The sequence below is a fragment of the Dicentrarchus labrax genome, unplaced genomic scaffold (assembly GCF_905237075.1).
Source record: "Dicentrarchus labrax unplaced genomic scaffold, dlabrax2021, whole genome shotgun sequence".
NCBI lineage: Eukaryota > Metazoa > Chordata > Actinopteri > Moronidae > Dicentrarchus > Dicentrarchus labrax.
In genome coordinates, this window is record NW_026136705.1 from 4,279,708 (window position 1) to 4,293,342 (window position 13,635).

Consider the following 13,635-nt stretch of genomic DNA (forward strand, 5'->3'; position numbering starts at 1 on the left):
AAACTTCACTAAAAGTATAAAGAATTTATAGCAAATTGTTCTAAAGCATGAAAAGTAAAAGTACTCTCATACAGCGAGGTATTAATTCACACTGTCACATGGTTTTCAGTTGACAATGGTTTAGATGTAGCAGGTGCACATCTCCTCCAACCTACATGCATGCGTCATCCCATTTGTTCCCTTATTAATAGGGTGGAGTCTGATGCATCTCCCTGTGCCGAGAGTTGAAATGATGTTTCTCACCACCTGATGAATGAAAGTCCCAATATTTGCTCTCCCTTTTAGCCCTTTCGTTGAGATCAACTTATAAGAAAAATATCTCAGCCTTGTAGCTTTGTTTGGGTCTCAACCAGCTGGACAAGGTACCCTTTTTGCCTATGTGGCAGCAGACTTTGATGTTAACTTCAGAATAACCCATCTGCGTCAGATGACATCGGTGTAGAGCGACACAGTCCACATAAGGAGGTGGATGTGGTGGATGGATGGGTCAAACACAACCGGGGTTCCTGTTCCGTGTGAAACCAAAAGTCAATGTTGACTCATTCAAATTTTTTAAGTTTCATAATGTCACAGAGGGTCATGTGACTTGTGGCCACCGTGATGTCAGCATGACATTTTTCTAAACCTAACTGAGTAGTTTTGTTGCCAAAACTTAACCAAACTGTGGCCATTTCACAATGTTAACCATGTGTTTCAAAGGCATCTAATACAGACGCTAAATGGCACCATGTGTATAAGAAACTATAAAACATTTAAATAAACTAAATTAAATGAATACTTTTTTAATTTTCTTTGGTATTTTTTATTGTATACAGATATGCAATGATCAATGCTGGGCAATATGTATGTTGATGTTGTCCAATATGAAGGCTGTATCTGATCATGTGACAAGACAATAGGTTATATGTGAAAGGGACCGGTAAGGTCTGTAAGAAAATCCTGAATTCATGAATATGCAAAAATTGTTCATTTCAAAAGTTTAACTGCTGGACAGGATGTCTTCATTGTAAAGTCAGCTTTCAGTGTCTGAGCACTGGAGGTTTCGAGTTTTCACATCACACTTGTGGAAGTTGCATACTGGACTGTGATTGGCCTCCCAATTACTTCTCATGTCACAAAATCTTGAACGTCCACATCATCCATCACACATTCAGATTTAGGATGAACACGAAGCAACTTTCCCCCTTCGGCATATGAATGTAAAAACAGCATTACATACATTATTCTGAAATTAAACATCAAAGTGAAGTAACAATAAGCATAATATATTTTTGAATGGAGGAGGCTTGTCATGGCCAGCTAAAATAGGGTGAAATAGCTGCAGAGGTGGGCGATAATTCTCTGTGGACTCATCACTATGAGTGACCACTATCCCATTAGTTGTAGATTCAGTGATTTTATGAAAAACATACTGATTAATGCAGCTTTACTCAAGAGCACAATCACAAGCAACTGGTCTTCAACACCTTTCACAGTCAGATTTTCACATTTCAGCCTGTGTGGTGGAATAAAAAAAAGGCTATACTGTAAATGAGGGAACTAGGATGTGAAAACTGGGGTGAGAAGGTCATGGCACAATAGCTGGACCTCGAGTAAAAGGGTTCTTGGTTACTGAAAGAGGGTGAATGTCTGTTTTAATCACAGGTTTCAGGATCAACAAACTTTATGTATCTTATTTCATTGCAATCTGGTTGAATGCATCTTACATATGATATCTTGATCTAGATGTGGGACACAGCTATATTAACTTGCATTGGAAGTCGTGGCGACTCTTATCGTTTATCGAGGGGAAAAAAAGTTATTTCAACAAGTTGGCTCTTGATTTAACTTGAATATTTTCATTAGACCTTCGCCATCTGCTTTATCTGATCCATCTACAACTGCATTTTAAAGTCTCGAGAGTTGAGTTCAACACAGACGTTTTTCTTCCTTTCGCTCACATTTTCCATGTAAGTGGCTTGCATGAGCGAGTGTACTGCAGTGTATGAGGGCAAACGACAACAGCAAAAAGTCAAATCTACAGTACGTGGGCCAGGATGCGCTTGGAGTGGTGGAGCCCACGCGCCTCTTCCACCACCTCTTCATCAAAGTGTTACAGAGTGAGATATTGAACATGTTAAACACCAAAAACCCAGCTGAATAGTCTGTTAAGAAATCATTGCCTTTACATCTAGTTTACTTCGCTCTCTCGCGCCTAAACGCTTTGATTTCCTTCTTTTCAGTAATAAGGCTTCAGTCTAAACAGTGTTTAGATGTAACCTCTGCCTTTGTGTTTGCCTTTTTTTATCACTTAATTGCAAGTCTGAATTTTTTTTCTCAGCTGAAGGCCTTGGTTTCAACATTTAAATGTGCTGTGCTCAAGCAGTGTGTGAAGGTAAACGTTGGCTGGGAAATTCAAATGTCTTTGCTGACGCAGAACATATCTCCTGGATCAGCCATTGTAAGCCTGCTATTGTGTATCTGAGAGTGACTGACTAAGTCTGTGGCATATGTGCAGTGCATGCTTGTCTCAGTGTGTGTACATAGTAAATCAATGTGTGCAGATGAGTGTGTGTGTGTGCACATTTTGCATGTCAGCAGCATATATATGTGTATACAAGTGCATATATTTATATATATATGCATCTCTCTGCTGATGTGTCCCTGGAACTGTACTCTGTGTGTGTCGGCCTTGTGTGTGTGCGTCTCCCCTCGCATTCTGTTTGTGTTTGTGTGTATGCTCACGGTACATATGTGTACGTGTTTGCGGCTGCCACAATGGCATCATCACCCGCCCCTGACGCTTTGATTGTTTTCTCCGCCGCAGCAGAAATGCACCAATTAATATTCAGAGAGTGAGTGAGACAGACACGCACGCACACACACACACACACACACACACACACAAAACACAAAAAAACAAAACAAAAAAAAACAGCCGTGAGGGAGGGGGACGGGGTGGGAGGTGTGATGGAGAGAGAAGTGAAGGGGGGCAGAAGAGATGGCACAGAGAGAAAGAGAGAGAGAGGGGGAAAGAATTGAGGAGATGAAATGAAAGATGAGGAAAGTGTGTTTGTGTGTGTGTGTGTGTGTGTGTGTGAGAGAGAGAGAGAGGGAGAAAGAGATGGAGTGAGATAAGGGTGGAGGGGCGTAGATGGAGGGGGATGAAATCTGATAGATGTTTGAGTAAAAAGAAGGAGAGGAAGAAAAGAGTGAGGGATGAGGCTGAGGTGGGGTGAGGAGAGGAGGAGGAGGAGGAGAGGATCAATATGTACATATTCAGTGAGATATGGTGGGAAATCAATTGAAAGGAGGGGAGGAGGAATTGATTGTGGGGGAGGAGGTGGAGGTAGGGGGTCACGGGGAGGGAGAGAGGGAAGGAGGGAGGGAAGGAGACGACGGAGGAGGAGGAGGAGTGCAGAGGTGGAGTGATATGTGGCTACGACTGCTGTCCTTTTTGTCGCAGTGTCAGGGTATTGATACTGTAATACACTCCAACCCCCCCTACCCCACACACCCCCCCACCCTACACAGACACACCAGCAACCCCCCTCGCCCCCCACCCCCCATCACAATGCTGCCGTGACAACGGCTGTCGCGGCGACGCCTACTGGCACAATGCAGCCACAATACAGAGGGCACTGAAGCATCACACACACACACTCAGAGAGAGAGAGAGAGAGAGAGAGCAGAGCAGGCCAGAGCGAAAGACAGAGGGAAAAAAGAAAAGGGGTGGAGAAATATAAGGAGGGAGAGGTGGAGATTAAGAGGGAGGGTGGGAGGAAGATGGATGGATGGAAAGGGGAGAGAGAAAGGGATGGAGATGGTGATGGGAGATGGAGAGGAAAGAGGGAGGGGACGTGGATTGATGGAGAGACAGGAGCTGAGGGAAGGAATGAAGGAAGGAAGGAAGGATGGATGGATGGAGGGAGGGAGGGAGGTGGAGGGGAGATATGGCGGGATAATATTACATGTGTAAAATGCCGGAGGGTGTGTGCCCATAGAAACATGTTTAATGGCTTTTCTGATTGCAGGGAAGGTTGTGTGAGGTGGGTTTCTGTTTGACAGTGATGTATGCGCCGCATGTGTGCAAACAACAAGGTGTTTACGGTGTAACGTGGATCCATGTTGTATACTTATGTGTATATGTTTATACTACCTGTGTCTAGACATTGTGTATGAATATGTATACATGCACGAGTGTGTTTGTGTAGGGTTTGTGAGATCATTAGGTTGGGATTTTAGGTTAGATTATTGACAGTGAGTGTGCTGTGTTTTATATCTTTCACCCATTTGATGTAGTTATGATCGATAATGAGATATACAGGATATTGTCGCTGTCTTGTAGAAAACCATGTATCTCCAACAGGTCAGCCCCCATTTTCAGCTATGTGACTATGCATTTTTCTGCTCATTCACAGCTTTTTTGAATGGTTTGCTCAACTTAAGAAGTAGAAGAGTTTGTTTTACTCATCCTATCCGAGTTACGTTTTATACGCAGACTTGTAATGGTAATTTATCAGTTTTACATCTGGTTAATCCTTGATCTTTATATTTAACTACGCTTACACATCAGGGTTATACTGTATGTTCTGCTGTGGAAAAATATTTTCTGGTCAACTAAAGTGAAGAAAATATTGACAAGTTGATACCGAGACAATAAAATACACCCAAATCATGCTTTAGACCTCAAATCAGTGTTCACGGGTGTGTTTAAAAAGGTCATTTTGGTGTCAGATTGTTCCTCAAGGCCTTTAAAATTATTGGTGTCAAACTTGTAGTGTAGTATGAAAAAATAAATAAATAAAAAATCAAGTTAAATAAAATAAAAAAATAGAAAAAAACACTGCCTGCTCTGACCTCCCTTTGCCAAAAATGTCTGCGCCGGCATATTACTGTATCTCCCCTCAACATGCACTCTCATTTACAAAAGAAACGCTTGGCTGGCTGCCTATAAGTCAGTTTATCCGCGTGAGATGACCAACGTCCCTCTTTTTCTTTCTCTCCTTTCCCTCTCACTATCTCATACAGTGTGTGTGCGTGCATGTGTGTGTATGATCTATAGTTCCCTGCCTCCCTCCTTCCACCAACCCCTCCCCTCCTCCCTCCCTCACCCTAACCCTTCTTAATATGATGTAAAAAGCTAATCGCATGCAAATGTCTGTTGTCCCGGTAACCGGGCCTGAAAAATCCCTTTGATGTTTCCCCCGACTCATTCTCTTCACGTTCTCTTTGTTCGCCACAGTCTCGCTGCTTTGTCAACATCCCCCCTTTTACCCCGCTCGCTCTCTCTCCTTCATCCATTCTGCAGCTCTCTCGGCCCTCTCTTAGTTCTCTCCATTAGAAAAAAAAAAAAAAAAGTTCTAACTCTACTTTGTGTCTCCCTCTTTCTATAAGCCCCCCTCTCTATTCTTCCTCTTTTTTCTCTCCCCCTGCCTCCTCTCCCCCTCGTGCTCCTGCTCTCCCCTTGACTGTGCCTCTCTGTCTGTCTGCCCCTTCGCCCTCGCTCATTTCCCATCATTCCCACCTACTGTCTCCTGTCCTTCTCCTCTGTCGCTCCCTTTCTCTCTCCCTCAGTTCTGCCCCTTCCTGTCGCCCCCACCACCACCCTCCTCCCTCTTTGCCCACCCTTTATCTCTCATTCCTCTCTCTCTATGTCCCCTCACATGCACAGATGGACACACACACTCTCAAACTGCACCTCCCTCCTTTAGAGAATTTGATCCCTGGAACTATTTGATATGGTGCTGCACTGTAGTTATCTAATCATTCTGGTTCTTGTGAGGCCTGGTGGAAGCAGCCGCACAGCTGGCTTTCAGAGAAGAGACCCCACTCATTACAGCAAGTGTGAGGTTATGAGGTTACAGGCCTAATTTTGAGGTTAGACCTGCTAAAAAGGTTCAAGCACAACCTCCAACCCACCCCACCCCTCCTCTTAAATCCCTTCTGAGAGGTTTGGAACTCGGATCCAGTTTTAATTCAACACGGGAGGGAAAAAAACAGTCAAAGTACAATTATCAAGTAAGCATAACATGCATTTCCAACATTCCACATTCCTTTCAAAAAATGTAAACATCAGGAAGAGTGCGTCGTAGCAACAGAGCGAGAGAAAAGTTTCTACACATTAATACTGCCTTGCCACGGCGTACACAAGTGAGGAATTTCTGCATATGACAATCTATACTGCAGTAGGAATGAAAGATGGTGTTCATTACATTGCTTCCAATATAACGCAATGTACCAAACAGCTAAAGGCTATGAAGTGTACGAGGCTTCTCCAAGCCAACAAATTACATATTGATTCAGAAACGGCTCAATAGCCATTTGCAATTTCTGAATTTGAATGCAGATATGAAACGTGCTAAATCTGATAACGGCGACAAACTGCTGCCGCTGCTGTCTGCAGACACGAGCTTAACCTCCCGCTGCTGCTGGCTTTCGCTACCTGATGGTTTCATATTGTACCTTAAGCATGATATTGTTTGATAGTGATACACATGCTATCCAATCAAACCAGTGAGTGGATGATGATTGGTTTTACTGGCTGCTTGCTTGCTGTCATATAATATGAGCTATGTCTACTACGTTTAATTCTTTTTGGCAGCATCACAACATAAAATGACATTGCGAGCCGTACTAATGTAATTTCCTTATAGAATTCTTTGAGTTCTGAGAGTTTGAATACAATTCAGCAGTGTAACAAGTATTTTTAATGATGGACCCATTAGTGAGTGAGGCAGAGTAGTAGAGGTTAAGCTTCTGGTCTGCAAGTAGAAGTTATTATTGTAGCTATCGTATCTATTAGCTTTGAGATATGACATCTTAAAGTGGAAGTTCAACATTTTGGGAAATCTGCTTGCTTCTTGAACAGAGTTAGAGAGAAGACTGATACCACTCTAACGTACCACAATGTGATGCTTATGCCAGCACAAAGACTTGGAAGCAGGGGGAAACAGCTAGCCTGGCTCTGTCTGAAAGTAACAAAATCTGCCTATTGGGACTCATTAAATAAATCTCATTTGTTTAATCCATGCAAAAAACGAAGGGTATAAACTTTTACAGGCGGTATAACTGGACTTTTCTGTCTGGCACATAACTTCCCATTAAACTACAATTTATCGTTTTTTATGTACGAAACAAACAACCAGACATAATGTGTTAATAAGTGAGCTTTAAAGGTGCTGGTATGTGTTTTTTGACACCTTCGGACAAACCCAGCCTAGCTGTTTTCTCGTATTTCCAGTCTTTATGCTAAGGTAAGATAAGCGGCTGATGAAAGTAGCTTCATATTTTAAACATGAGAGTGGTATAGATCTTCTCATATAACGCAAATAGGCATATTTCCCAAAATGTCAAACTATTCATTTAAGATTTACGATAAAGCAAATGTCCTCACATCACAATTTCATCATCTCAAACATTTTTAGGCAATGGGCTTTGAAGATATCGCGAAGACTTCTACAAACTGTGAACAAGCATTCACAAACAGACGCTGAAAAAGAAACAGTTGGGGGCGTTCTAGGAAACTGCTTTCCTTGGAGCAACAACCTAAAGGTCAGGTCTGAGTAAATTACCTCTTTAAGAATAATCAGAAGTAGTTCATGTCTTCTGGCTGCAAGCACAAAACCAGTAAAACCAGAATATAGCACATTGAACAGATCCACCTTTCTCTATTTTATGGAGAAAGCAGTCCACTCAGAAAAGCTCAGACGTAACAACAATACCTCTTTGTAGAAAACATTGCACAGACACCCATTTTATACCTTTGGCATATATAATATGGCATCTTATATTAAAAGGCATAGTATTCGATTTATTACCGGTAGTTATCAGTACGCTGCAGAACATTTTTTAAGGCACCAAGAAGCTCATGTTGCTGACATAAGTTACACTTATACAATTTCGCCCTTAAATCCTTGCCACTGTTAATACGACATCATTAGCTTAAACAAACACAGTAACAGAATGTATAGCAGTTGGGTAATATAGTACTGTAAGACGTTCCCCGTTCATCATCCAGGCAACTCTTACTGTATGTGTCCAGCTGTAACCTTGCCTGACGTTGATTTAACCACTGTACCAGGCTGTAAAATGACCTCAGTGAGTGTGTGTGTGTGTGTGTGTGTGTGTGAGCATGTGAATAGTGCTCCACTGTCTTATAACAATAAGAATGACTGCATGTGTTGAGGGACACTGTGTTTGTGTGTATTTGTGTGAGCGTGCATGCTCACACCACCCCTGCCTCATTTACATAGATGCAATCACACCTAGCCTATGCCACGCATTTTTTACACAGACAGGAGACAAAAAAATAAACCTACAGTACTCCATTCGGCGTTATGAAAATGACAAAGTACATAATACAAATCTGCAATCCTACGGTGGATTTACGCCTTGTATATTACTTCCTGTTTATTATCAGATGCTGGAGCATGTGATGCGTACAGTCAGCCAGCCAGGCAGTCAGTGGTTCAGACCAAGTGGTTTGGCCTAGTGGGGAGCCGTGGGGCAGACAATGGCCGCACTGTGTGGCTGAAGTGCCTTTGGTGTCAATGACTCTGCCAGCAACTGAGACTGGCAGATCCAAAATGGCGGAGTGCAGAGAGCCCTGCTGGTGCTTGTCATGGTTTAAACAGGGCAGTTTTTGATCCTTTTTTGGAGGCAGCTTTTCTTTGGGGGCTCATATCAGAGCTGGGAGGTTTATAACGGGGAGGAAAGCAGTGCAGCGCGGCTCCGGCTAATCTGCTGGCATTTTATTTGTTTTAAGGAGGTGAAGGGGGCAATGGTGGTGGGGGGGAGGGAAGGGAAGGGAATGCGAGTGAGCATGTGGGACAAGTTCAAATAGAGTCTGAGGGTCTCCGTTTTGTCTTCTTGCTCCTTGAGGTCCAGTTTGGCTTGCCCAGAGGTGGAATGGAGATGTTTAATCTTCAAAAAAAAGTCCAAGGTCCAGTTTCTGATTGGAAAAAGTTAGAGAAAGAGAATTAGTTTTTTACATAAATCATAAGCACTGTGAGTTCTTTCTGTAGAAAAAGAGTAAGTAAAGAGAGGGATGCATTGACATATGTAAAAAAAAAAACACAGTAACTTACTCTTATTGAGATGACGGTTAAACCGCTGTAGAGGGGGACTGACTCTGAGATAAAAAAAAAAAAGCAGAAACAAAAACAGAAACAGTCACATTTTTAATTCTGCGCTAAAGCGTGTGTGCGTGCCAAAGTGTGCATGTACGCGGGCACCAGCGGCAATCCTCCCTCTGTTGTTGAATATGTGCATATCGCTGTCTGTGTGTTTGCCCTATCTGTTTGGGCTGCGTGTGTCCGTCTGTCTGTCAATCTGTTCCCAGCGCAGTCTGTTTGCCAATCTGTCATATTCTGTTTGCTAGATAAGGAGATTCAGAGAACGTGTGTGTGTTTGTCTGTGTGTGTGTGTGTGTGTGTACGCACAGAGCAAATTCATTTAAACCATGGAGATGGCAGGCAGGTATTGCTGTTTCCTTACAGCTTAGAAGATGCACACACACACTGTTTTCACTTGACTAACATACTGAAATGATTTTGCTGTTTAGAGGGTCGCAGACATGCAAATGGCTGAAATTCCTCAGCAGCTAAGGAGCATTTAAGATTAGTTTATTATTTTGCAAAACAACAAATCTTTTATCATGTATAATATGTTACACACGTAAAATTGATAGTGCTGGAAAAATTGTCAAAGCCAAATGGGCCTTTTGAATGCAATCACCCAAAAAGAAAAAAGCCATGCATGAAGATCAGGCAAATTACTGCGAACTCATTTGAAAATGACAAATTTCCAGCATCTGGGGTCTAAGACACTGACCATGTGACTGCGACGTCCAGCCAGGAACCTTTTGTTGCATGCCATCACTACTTTCCCTCCCCCTAATTCCTTTTCACCTCGCTATAAGCTATCGAAGGGACGCAAACATTCTTGAAGAAATACTTGCAGAGGTGGTTTTTGCATTTGTATGCCTTTGTTAGACGGCAATAGTTGAGAACAGCCGGAAATGAACCTGGGACATCTTAACCCCCCTGTTTTCGGGGTGGTTTGGTTTGATTGTCATACAACAACCTACACATATAACACACTTTTTCACACGGCACACAGAGTCGAGTGACGAGTCGCAGAAGCACAAAACAAACAAAGGGCAAACAGCATATAAAAAGTCAAAATGCCTACAATTGAAGCACAACACAGGACAAAACCACTAAAAATGGCCTGTCCCACAAAACCATGACAACCACACAGACGGCTGTGCCCCTGCTGAATTACTCACTAAAAGTTGAGTAAGGTTGAAAGTGAAAGTTATTTTTCGCTGTGACCGCACTGAGTTTTGTGTCTCTCACTTACTCTCTGATTCATCCTAACTTTAATCACACTACAAAAAAAAAAAAAAAAAAAAATCCTGTCCCTGCTTCTAATAATGCAAGCTTGTTCACACTCACATATCATACTTCTCGCACTGCAACATACCATATGTTCAGGCCTGTGCTGTCATTTACTGCTACTGTTATACTATTTCATAAGCCCCATCCAGCCCGGCGTCCACCTGTAGGCTTTGAATCTGCACTCCTCTACAAGCTGATACCATCACTCCTCCCTCCCTGCTGAGTTTGTGGTTAAGGAAGTGACAAAAGCAAAGGCTTGATGCTAAATATGAATGCTGTACATTCACATAATAATCTATTCTATGTCAGCTGGCTTACTGGGCTGATACTAGTGCCAACCAGTGCATGGTTTGAAAGAATGCTGTACTCATTAGCAGTCTCTGACCATGCTCAGCATTGCAAACTCCCCCCTGGTCGTTCCTGGGTCATCAGAGTCCTACAAGGGACTTTTTTTTGGGGGGAAATGCAGGTAATGTTCCCGAGTTCCTTAAAAAGATTCCTGGAAAACCATCTTCCACTGTGGTTCCAGGGGGAAAGATAAACACCCCTAACCTGCCCTCTTCACTGCACATTCCTCACATTTCATATCTATATTTAACCACGGTGATGTGTTGGGTAATTTATGCAAATAAAAATTATTTTGCCACTTTGGAATCATTGGATTGTGTGTTATATGGGCACACTGTGACCCTACCTGCGAGTAACTTGTTGATCCGGAGCTTCTCCTGGGGTCCCTCCCAGACGCTGGGGATCCCCCCTCCTTCTGACTGCCGACCGAGGAGGAGTCTGAGCAGCTACTGTGGACTGAGAGAGGTGGTGATGGGTTAACAGACAGCTTCAAAATGCATTAAATCTAGCAGGTGTTAGACACACATATGTATTTTGCTGTGAAATAATGATACCATCCTGCATTTAGGACATGATTTGCATGCATGAATTGCCTCCCATTTACACTAGCACTGTGTGTGTGCATTTCTATACTGTAAAAATCTGTGTATCATAAGGTTTTCTTGACATGAAGAATGGGGAACGACTGGGTAAGGAAGACAAAGGGAGAGGAGTCAGAGAGAGGAGGCATTTTTCTCATCCTGTTCAATGAATTTCTAACACTGTGTTCTGTCCCGGAGGACAATTCATGCATTGAAATCCTGAGCTGATGCACTCAATGAGACACCTGGTGAGCAGTATGTGCATTACACTGAGCTATGAATGGGAAATTACTTTGGCTCTAGGGCAACAGCGGCCTTTGGAGACTGGATTGGGGGGTCTGGAATCTGAAGAATTACATTACAGATAGTGTGTTTTTTTGTTTTAAGTTTTTTATGCTTTAACCCTGTGGACGCACCTCGTTTTTCAAGGGGGGGGGGGGAACTCCACCTACAGATGTTGTAATATGATTATATGTGATGTGCGTCACAGGAGTTATTATGCGAGTGTAACTTTCCTTCAACCTGCCTCTTATGGGTCTAACTCAGTTGGTCATTTTTCATGTGGAATTCTGACTATGCTCGGTGCATTCAGCTGGGAACTGTTGTGAACCTGTTGCTGATTGTACGTGTAGGTGGAGAGCGTGCTAATGCTGCTGATAGCATTAAGTATAATAGTAAGAGGAAGATTCTCTCAGTGTTTGGTTGTTTCTTTATGGACTTTCAAAGAACTGGCAGATTCCTCTTAATTCATATCGTTGCACGAACGTTGAACAGATATAAGTTTTAGAAAGGATTTCTGCATTGAAGCTACTCAGAAAATACCTCAATATTTGGTCAGTTATCAACAGGAATAGGTGCTATATGGTCAAAAGTTTGATTATATGTTATTACATTTCTACTGATCCGTAGGTATTTTCCACCATCAGTATGTGACTATATGATAACTAAAGGCAAAATCAACTAATCAAAGTTCAAAGCAATGAAATGTGTTCCACTATGTTATGCATTTAATGAGACCAAACTCAGTAACCGATTTTTTTAAACTTTAATTACAGCTTGATAAGTCATTAAACAGAAATTTATGGAGCGATAACATGATAATATCATGATATGATCCCACTGAAAGTCAGTAACAGTCATGTTTTAATCATCACCCAGCCCTACAGAAAACAAAATAGAGGAAATGCAAGATAAAGCTGTCTTTAAACTGTACACCAGCCTTCTAGGATGGATGTTTCCTTTCATTTCCGCCTTTTTACGGATACAGTATAGGATGACAAAGCCACAGTTTAGGGGAGACAGAGGACTGAAGGTTGTGATGGGATTTGATCAGAGCAGAAGTCAAATCTGTTTCCACAGTCGAGCTTTTTGACTGCGCTACATATTCTCTGCAGGCATGTCACAGCTCCTCAAAATTTCTCAGTGTGAGACAAATATCAAAAATTCATAGAGTAGCCCGGGGGCGCGAGATTGAAAAAAAAACTTGTACCACGTTATTACCTTGTCACATGGGGAGATACACCCGAGACCCGTTTTGTTTTCTGTCTGTAATCTCAGGACCACATCGCGTTTCAGCTCAGAAAGCAGATTTGAACAATCCAGTAATCCAATCTGGTCACATAAAACCGACTGACTTCCTGAAGCCACAGTTTGAACTGACAAACGGTTTAGACTTTCTGTATTTGTAAGGTGAGAACCGCACTAAAACTCTACACTGAACTATTATCTAATGTTTACATGATCATATTCTCTGTAAGATTAAGTGTTTTTCCCATTAAAAAACAGTTCCAATTCAAATCTCTGATGCAAAGCACAGTGCTTCTAGTACCTGCAGCATCCCATACATACTGTATTTGTGTTACAGATGTATTCTCTTTAGACCCTACCTCTGTCGTTAAGACTGTAGATGGAGTCCAGCTCTGAGCCTGGAGTTCCTGTCGCATCCAGCAGCAGCTTACTGGAAACTCCCATGCAGAGTGACTCCTTCAGACACAACTCTGGGAAGAGCGGAGACCAGAAATCATGAAAAAAACAATATTGCATACAGAAACATAATGTACCCAGCTGCTTTTGCGACATGCTCTTTCACATAGCTGCAGTATAATAATTTTCTTATTTTTTTAAGGGACAGGTGTAACAGGGTAATGTAAGAACTCCATCTATCTGGGAAAATACTGTTTGTTTATTGTTTGGGTACACGGGAACAATGTAGTTTGAACACCAAGTAACAGTGCCTAAAATGTGTCAGTTTCTTTATTTTTTTATGCCAGCTACAGTGCATCTTATCCAGTGTGATACTGTAACCTGAACCTGCTACAGGAAGC

At 42.3% G+C, this 13,635-nt stretch overlaps 1 protein-coding gene across 1 annotated transcript in view; it reads right to left on the reverse strand.

Moving 5' to 3' along the window:
- Nucleotides 1-5,933: 5,933 nt before the first annotated feature.
- arhgef40 (Rho guanine nucleotide exchange factor (GEF) 40) overlaps nucleotides 5,934-13,635 on the reverse strand; it is a 41,461-nt gene continuing 33,759 nt past the window's right edge. The window contains exons 24-27 of the mRNA XM_051402348.1: nucleotides 13,198-13,308; nucleotides 11,077-11,186; nucleotides 9,069-9,112; nucleotides 5,934-8,932 (exon numbers count right to left, since the gene is read on the reverse strand). Of these exons, the coding sequence (XP_051258308.1) occupies nucleotides 9,086-9,112; nucleotides 11,077-11,186; nucleotides 13,198-13,308 (248 nt within the window). The 3' untranslated portion in view covers nucleotides 5,934-8,932; nucleotides 9,069-9,085. The remainder of the gene's footprint in view (nucleotides 8,933-9,068; nucleotides 9,113-11,076; nucleotides 11,187-13,197; nucleotides 13,309-13,635) is intronic.